The following is an 8,977-nucleotide window of genomic DNA, read 5'->3' on the forward strand; positions in this document are numbered from 1 at the left end:
TTTATTAAACAAAATGAATTTAAGAACACGCCTTGTTTATGGGAATAATTAACATCATAAAGACATCCATTTTTGCTAATCTGATTTATAGTTTCAATGTAATTCCAATTAAAATCCCACTAAGTTTTTTTCTTTTTTAAGATTGTATTTATGTATTCATGGGGGGGGGGGGCAGAGACACAGGCAGAGGGAGAAGCAGGCTCCATGCAGGAAGCCTGACGTGGGACTCGATCCCCAGGTCTCCAGGATCACACCCCAGGCTGAAGGCGGCACTAAACCGCTGAGCCACCGGGGCTGCCCAAAATCCCGTTAAGTTTAATGGAATTTGATTTTAAAATATATACAGATGAGCAAAGGCCAACAATAGTCAAGATACTCCTGAAGGATAAGCTGCCTTCCCAAAAGCAAGACAGTATAAAGCTATAGTTATGAAAACATGGGATAAGGGCAGAAAAAAAATTGTTCAAAGCAATGGAATAGACAACCAAGAAACAAAATCACAGTATCTACCTAAAATTTTGCTCTAAAACAGAGGAAGGTACACAGCACCACAGAAAGAAGGAACCATTCAATGAAGGAGCTAGGCCAATTGAATATTTATATGGTAAACCATGAAACTGAAGTAAGTCCTCATGCCACACACAAAAATCAATTCCAGGTGAATTAAAGACTCACACATAAAATGCAATTTTAAAACCTCCAGAAAAAAAGAAAAGAAATGGAAAAGTAGCTTTCTGTCTCTGGGGAAGAGGTAAGAAAAAGGATTTCATCCTGAAGAAATAAAAAGCATGACCAAAAAAGATGATTACACTAAAATTAAAAACTTGTACTCATCAAAAGAAAAAGATAAGCTTCAAACTGGGAGAAGATGTAAGCAATAGATGCAAAAAAAAAAAAATGGATATACAGAATATACAAGGAATTCCTACAAACAGTAAAAACCAAGCCACCCAATAGTAAAATGGCCAAATACCTCACAGAATAGGAAACACATAAGGCCAAAAAATATGAAAAGGTATCTGAACATATTAGTAATCAGGAAAATATCAACTCATTGACATACTTTACATCCTCTACTGGTAAAAAAAAATTAAGAAGGATGATAATAATAATAATAATAAAAAAAGAAGGATGATAATATCAAGTTTTAAAGATGTGGATTAATGGGAGTGGCTAAAAGGAGTATAAAATCGTTAAATCTCTTTTGAAACCAATTTGAACTACCTTCTGGGAGAACGGTTCATACCCTATTTTTCAGCAATTCCAATCTCCAATGAATGTATATATACCTTAAAGAAATTGCTTATATATGCAAGAAGTGTATAATATTCATAACAGCATTTGGCACAGTTGATCATCTTTTTTTGAACCATTTTTTTCATTAACTTCTTTGATCTCGTTCCTTTTTCTTCCTGTTGTACTGTTTCTTCTCAATCTCCTTTCCTAGTTGTTTCTTATTTTCACACCCTCTAAAAATCAGAATGACTTGTCTTTCATCTCCTTCTATCTCCATTTGTTTCCCTGTATGATTTCATTATTTCATCCAGTCCCATGGCTTTACCACTCATATGCTCCACAAACTCCACCCTGCCAGTGTCTTATATCCAAAAATTCTGTTCAACATTTCCACTTGGATGTCTTGGAGTGTAGAAGTCATTCAGGCTGTTCAAAAATATTCCTGTTCTTCCTAGCACTGAACTTCCCCATCTCCTCTGAAATTATTAGGCATGATCATATGACCAAGTGGTCAATGAAATGTAAGCTAAACAAAAACAATTTTCAAGAAACACTAGTGTCCATTGTAATCTCAAACTTAATATGGCCACTCTCTACCTGCTTGTCTCTGAATATTCTCCCATCTGACCAAATGGTCTCATCATTTATCTTATTGTTCAGGCCCAATCTGAGTTCTTATTCTTTGTCTTTTCTGCAACTTCAGACATTTAGTAAGTTCTACTGCGTTACCTTTAAAGTAGATACCAAATCCCACAACTTCTCACCATCTCCACTGCAAATACCCTAGGCTCAACCACACTATTTTCAATACCATAGTGGAAAGTTGTGATAATATGCAAACTAGTTCCCTAGATTTCCAGTCTCCTTACCACAGACCTAAGGCCCTACACCATCTGCTCCTTCCTGCTCTGACCTCAATCTATCTCACATTCTCCAAAGATACTCTAACCACATGGGCCTTCTCCAAACACAGGAACATGCCATGTTCAAGGCCTGTATGTTTGCCATTCCCCTTTCAAATTGTTCAAATCTCTGCTCAAACATCATCTCCTCAGAGTGGCTTTCCTCATCACTCTACATCCTCTACACTTTACACAAACCCCGGTCATTTTATGTGCTAGTTACTGATTTATTGCTCCAAGTTCATTCTTCATTGTCTGCTTTGCAAATATAGAGCTGGGTCCCTTAAATATCTTTTTCTAGATGGCATGGTGAGAAGCTTTGTCAATAGAAGACACTAGAGAGATACTCTAAGAGAAGGGAGGTCTCCTTCCTATTTCCTGGTTCTTTAAAAACACCAGACTCCAACAGTGCAGGCCAGTTCTCCAAGCATCTAGCTCTTGAAGTACAGAAGGTCAGCAGCACAAAGCCAACAGCTTTCCCCAGCATTCTCTCTCCCTTTGGAGGCTTCAAATCATAGTATATCTGGCAAAACATGTCCCCATGAACAGCTGTCAAGGGTGCTCTAGAACAAGGGTTGATAAACCTTTTCTTAAAGGGTTAGATAAATATTTTGGGCTTGCAGCTCATAAGGTCATAATACTGCCCTTGTAGCAAGAAAGCAGGTACAAACAATATGTAAACAGATTGAGCATGGTTATGTCCCAATGGAACTTTACAAAACAGATGACTGGCCATGGGCCATGGTTTGCCAATCACTGCCTTAGAAGGTGTATTTCTCCACAAGTTCTGAAGGATGAACTTCCAGTAAGTTCCAGTATGCCACCAGTGCCTTCTTTCCCATGAAGGGAGATGTGGTCATATTGTTTTTATAACTGCCAATCCTATATTCTTTAGGGTTTTTAACTCCATTTCCCCTGATACAGTAATTCTCTAAGCTTCCCCTGTTTAAAATATTTAAAAACAGTTATTTCCCTCTTTTGTTCTTTTATACTATGTGACATCTGTCTCCTAATTGGACCCTGATATCTCTCTTTACCCTGCTTTACTTCCTTCATGGTACACACCACTAACTGAAATTATATTACCTGTGTTTGCTTACTTTTTAATTATCAGCGTCCTCCACTAGAATATAAGCTCTATGAAGTCACTTTGTTTACTACTAAATAAATGTATTCCTAGTACCTAGGATACTGCCTGGTCACAACATATTCATGATAAATACTTGTGAGTGACCAAATAAGTGAATTGTTGGCTAGAGTGGACCAAAATATCTTTTTAGAAGTTCAACTCATGGATTATATCAAATGAAACGATGAATGCCACCTTGCTTGTATCTGCATGTGCTCTCCCCCTTTCTTTCATACAACCCTCATTCACTCATACTCCGTGTTTCTGCTTATGGTATTCCTTCAGTCTCTACTCTAAAATTAGTAGATAACCTCTGAGTGCAAAAATTCCACCATACTGCCATTTAAACCTGTGAGGCTCAAACAATACAATCCAAAACTTTCCCAACACATTCCATAAGGGGCACAAAAGTCACACTGACTGAGGTGGGAGAGACAGGTAGCTTCTTTTTAGGCTTTATTCATAAAGGTTGGTAATCTTCCAAATAATAAGTTGCTACTGCTCCAAAAGGGTAGTCAGTTAAAAACATCCAAAATATTCTTACTAATAATCTAATACTTCAATCCCATTACTTTAAAACATTTTTCAGAATAGAAATTTGTAGTTTTAGCCAGTCCATAACTTAATGTTCACCAACTATTCCTTCTGAGTTTCTAGCTCATCCTCTCTTACATATACAAATAAAAATTTTTCATCAGGACGCCCAGGTGGCTCAGCAGAAGTGCCTGCCTTTCAGCCCAGGGGATGATCCTGGAGTCCTGGGATCGAGTCCCACGTTGGGCTCCCTGCAGGGAGCCTGCTTCTCCCTTTGCCTAAGTCTCTACCTCTCTCTCTCTCTGTCTCTCATGAATGAATGAATGAATGAATGAATGAATAAATAAATAAATAAATAAATAATATTCATCAATGAATCTTCCATCACTTTTCTGTAGGCTCACCTAAGGTAGATTTTTACTCCTATTGTGCCACACCTACGGCTTTCTTGTTTTCACTTGAGGATAGTGTAATAGTGCAATGGTTACTCCGAAGTTCAAAACAATACTAAGACATCAAATTCTGGACGCTCAAATTATTCAAAATAGCTAGAAGACCCTGGATCAATACTCGTTTTGCTCCATTTCCTTCCTATTTCCTGATTTGTCTCTGTTGATTTGAGAGGGATGGAGAAGTAGAGAATGTCACAGGGCACAAAAGGCAGAAAAGATGGGTAAGAGGTCTTTTTTTTTTTTTAAAAAAGATTTTAATTTATTTATTCATGAGAGAGAGAGAGAGGCAGAGACACAGGCAGAGGGAGAGAAGCAGGCTCCATGCACAAAGCCCGATGCGGGACTTGATCCCGGGTCCCGAGGATCACGCCCCGGGCGGAAGGCAGACACTTAAAACCACTGAGCCACCCAGGCTGCCCCCCACCCTTTTTTTTTAAAGTAGGTTCTACGCTTAGTATGGAACCCAATGTGGGGCTTGAATTCATGAACCTAAGATGAAGACCTGAACTGAGATCAGTAATTGGACACTTAACTGAGCCATCCAGGCACCCAGAGTATGGGGTCTTTAATGGAAATCCTTTCTTGTTTTTCTCAAACCATCTGAAGAACAGAGACACTAACAAAACAATTACTTCCAGTTCTTTCTTGCTCTTGTAACTACTTCACTTCAACGTACACTATCAAATTTCAGTAACAGTAAAGGCTGTTCCTCTCTATCAATGGCAAGAACTTCCATCCAACTTCCACAACCTCTTGTCCCTGAATATCAAGTTTCTGCAGTTGCTTCCAAGTTAAACCTGTGCCTTCTGTTTAGGACTCAGTTACATTTAAAAAAGCTTTAGGTTGTCCAACAATATTATCTTTGTCCCTCATTCTGGCAATAGACTGCCTACCAGAGCCAAAATAGCTATATAAAATTTTGAAGTTATGGGAAATGTAAAAACAAACAAAAAAATTAGAAAAAACAAAGAAACTTTTAAAGGGAGAATATGAGAAAAAATAAAATATATATAAATGTTTTAAAGACACTCTGGATCTAAAGACATTTCTGTTATTTGAATCAATAACATATTCAGTATAATTTTGCTTGGAATATTCTATGTCAATAATTAATCATGAGAATGGGCATTACTTTATTTTTCATTTTAGTCATACTACAAGTTTTAAGAAAAACTGTTATAAGAGTAAGTCTTCAGGAATATTAAGCCAGGCTTTTCAAACTGCAGTTGGTTAAGTTTTTTCTCCTTACCTTACACTCAAGCTAGAAGAGTAAATTATTTTCCAAAAGAAAAAAAAAATTGCATAGAAGATTGCCTGGTTTCCAAAACATCTGCTGCTTCTAAAAAGCCTTAATATGATTTTCACTCAGATAGTATAAATGCTAAATTACCGCGACAGAAATTCAGCAAAACATGTTTGAAGGAAACCAGAAACAACCATAAATAGCATCTTCTAAAAGATGAGAGTAACTTATTTTGTTTTTCCATTTAACATCATTGTTTACTTAAGAGTTTTACCTTTCCCTTCATTGTTAACACTGTTCTTGGAAAAATCTGTGGGAAAGTAATAGAGACAGACTTCCTAAGCAACCAAGCTAAACCCTACACAACATTAATCCACTACTGTTCACTGACTTGAGAAAGGGTAACATTTTGATATAACACTAAATATTGTGCCAACCTATGTTAAGTGAAGTGCTGTTGATAGAAGACTGATCTCTGATCTGGGAGGTCAGAAATCTATGTTAGAGTCTCTTCTCCATTAATAGCTAGCTTTATAATTATGGATAAGAAGTCTACTCTAAGCCTCAAATCCTCATCTATATAATAATGAGACTAAAGTAGATTAGCGCTAAGATTCTCTTCAGGCATAATGTCATTCCCACCATTTTTATTATATATTCTAAGGATTTCATTGATTCATCAAACATTTATTAAATACCTACTGTGTCCTTGGCACAGACACAGTCTTTGCCCTCACTGAATTTATATTTCCGTTGTCCCATTATCTATTAGAAAATGAGTAAAACATAAGCTTAGACTTAACAATGGGATAAATAATTATTTTTAAATGGCCATCCAAGCCAAAAGGTATGATAAAATCAGCTTGGTTGGGGAGAGATTCTCAGACCAATCTCTAATACGAATACAAGGCTGAGTAACAGCAGTCTGTGCTGACCCATCCCTGTCAACTTTTAATCCTTCTGACTGATGAAAAGCATGAGACATCTGTTTATTTTTAAGTGTACGCTGGCGGCTGTCTTCCTTATTTTCACCTTTCTTTGTACAACTGCACAGAATTCATCAAACGCTCAACACACACCATACAACTGGTGATACTGACCTTCAAGAAAATTAAGTCCTAGAAAGGGTATATATATAAAATTAAAAAGAAAAGAAAAGAAAAAGAACAAATGACAGTGATAGGCGGAAGAATACGGTGTTACAGCAGTCAAAAACTTCATGTACTCCATACAGTGCTCCTGCCTCTTAAGATAAAAGTAAGTAAAACTGAGCTCCTGTAACAGGAAAGGAGAAAGAGAGGAGGTAACATGTACTTAGCACTTAACAGGTGCCAGGCACGGGGAAGGCAGTTTTCACTTACTCTTCCCCGGCCCTCTGAACAAGGTGGTATCCCAAACAGATGATCAATCGCAGCCAGAAAAAAAAAAAAAAAGAAAAAAATCCACTCCACTTCACAATACGCCCCCCAAAACAGCCCGAGCGCATTCGAAAGCAAATGCACTGTTGACGTCATCATCATTCTGCTTAGAATCTTAGTATTTGAAACTGGAAGAGTCCCGGGTCACCCGGGCAACCCCATTCATCTTGAGGACGACGCAACTCAGGCCAGACGAGATAGGGAGCCTGCCTAAGGTCACCATCGCTGCGCAGGGGCGGAGGGCCGGGCTCAAGCCCACGGCCGGGGCAGGCATCGCATCCCACTCTCCCAGCAACTGTTCGGTGAAACTGATTCATTTTGGCTTCTCGCTGAGTTAGTGGACACCCAGCAGAGCACTTTTATTAAAAATGATCACAAAAAAAAAAAAAATCTGTTTCTACAAATGGCTCAGAATTCCCCCCCCGCCCCGCACACACAAGAACCATGTCCCGTTTTCTACCTAAAATTTCGAGACCTACTGAGTGAGCACCAGTGGAAGCAGCTGCGTTTGCTGGTACCTGCGCCCCCGACTGCTCTCCTGGGGGGGGGGGGGGGGGGCTCCAGGTGCAAAGCGGGGTATGTTTTCCAGTGAGGAGAATCAGGTCGCGGAGGGAGAAGATCCCTCAGACGAACGCCCCCCCCGCCCCCCCCCCCGGCGAGGGAGGGCGGAGGATGAGTGTGCAGGAACGTGGCTCCCGCGCCCGCCGCTCGTCGGCCGCCCCCCTGGCCCCGCCGTGCCGGTTCCGAACGCCGCCGGGGGCCGGACCGTTACGGGGCCGCCCGGGCCGCGGCGCCCGCGCGGGCCGCCCCTCCCCCACCGCGGCCTGAGCCCGCGGCGCCGGCCGGGACCCCCGCGGCTCCCCCGCGCGAACAATACAAGGGGTCCCTCGCGAGCCTGAACGCCGGGGCCGCGCCGCCCGCCGCCCCGCGGGCCTCGCCGGGCCTCGAGCCGCAGGCCGCGACAGACAAGCCCGCGGGAGCCGCGGGAGTCGCGGCGGTTAGTCAGGGGGTTCGGAGGCCGCCGTGCCCTCGCCCGTACCTGGCTCCAGGTGATGAACTCGTTCGTGTGGGCTTCCTCCACAAGCGTCCACAGCTTGCTGAGGAAAGCCGGCACGTTTGAACTCTGCTTCATTGTTAACGAGACGCTGGGATTCCGAATTCTACACCCGAACACGGCGGCGGCGGCGGTGGAGGCGGCGGCGGTGGTAGCGGCGGCGGCAGCGGCGGCGGCGGCGGCAGCTGCTGCTCCGGGAGAACGCCCACCGCGCAGGCGCAGCAGCTCTCGGGCCCCGCCCCCCCCTCAGCCTCGCCGAGCGCGCAGCGGGGCGGGGCGGACCGGCCGCCGCACATGACGGACAAGCCCCGGCGTTCGGCCCGTGCGCGCTGGGCCCGCGCCGGCCCCGCTTCCGACCAATCGGAGGCGCGGGTCGCAGGACAAAGGAAAGCTATTGGACGCCGCGGACGGCGGGGGGGCGGGAGCAAAGGGGGCGCTGCCTTCTCATTCGCCTTTTATACCCGAGCCGTCACTGTAGCGGACCTCGGGCGCTGTGGGCTGTGTTTGGCTGTTTCACGTGGAGACGGCTTAGGGTTTCCGAGCTGGGGCCGGGAGGCTACGGAAAGCCCTCCGGGGTGTTTCAGCAGTAGGATTGGCCGGCGACGCGTGGTGTGCGCCGGCCCGGAGGAAGTATAGTGATTCACGTGGGGGGGGGAGGGGAGAGGGCAGGGGAGGGCAGCAGCTTGCAAACGTGATGTGCTAGGCCCCAACTTGAAACTGTCTCACAAATAAGTAAACCTCGCCCTTAAAGTTTCATTAGGAGGAAAAAGAAAAAAAAAAAAGTTCCATGAACATAACGTTCATCAAAAAGAGGAATTTAAATATCCTAAGTACTGCAGGGAAGCAGGAAGGGTAATAGACACCCTACACCGCTGGTTGTTAATTGAACGCCGTGTGCTCGGCACAAAAAAGAAATGGTCTCGCTTGTAGCCTTTCAGTAAATTAAAATAATTATTCCTGCATACACGTAACAAGTATGCTCCTGTTTCCTAGAGATCGTCTGATACAG

General features: G+C 43.1%; 1 protein-coding gene across 2 annotated transcripts in view; it reads right to left on the minus strand.

Annotated features, from left to right (window-relative positions):
* Positions 1–8,246, minus strand: part of HSF2 (heat shock transcription factor 2) — a 33,749-nt gene extending 25,503 nt beyond the window's left edge. For both annotated transcript variants that reach the window (XM_026013350.2, XM_026013349.2), the window contains exon 1: positions 7,954–8,246. In XM_026013350.2, coding sequence (XP_025869135.2) covers positions 7,954–8,046 — 93 coding nt within the window. In that variant the 5' untranslated portion in view covers positions 8,047–8,246. The remainder of the gene's footprint in view (positions 1–7,953) is intronic.
* Positions 8,247–8,977: the final 731 nt, after the last annotated feature.

The sequence above is a fragment of the Vulpes vulpes genome, chromosome 1 (genome assembly GCF_048418805.1).
Source record: "Vulpes vulpes isolate BD-2025 chromosome 1, VulVul3, whole genome shotgun sequence".
Taxonomy (NCBI): Eukaryota; Metazoa; Chordata; class Mammalia; order Carnivora; family Canidae; genus Vulpes; species Vulpes vulpes.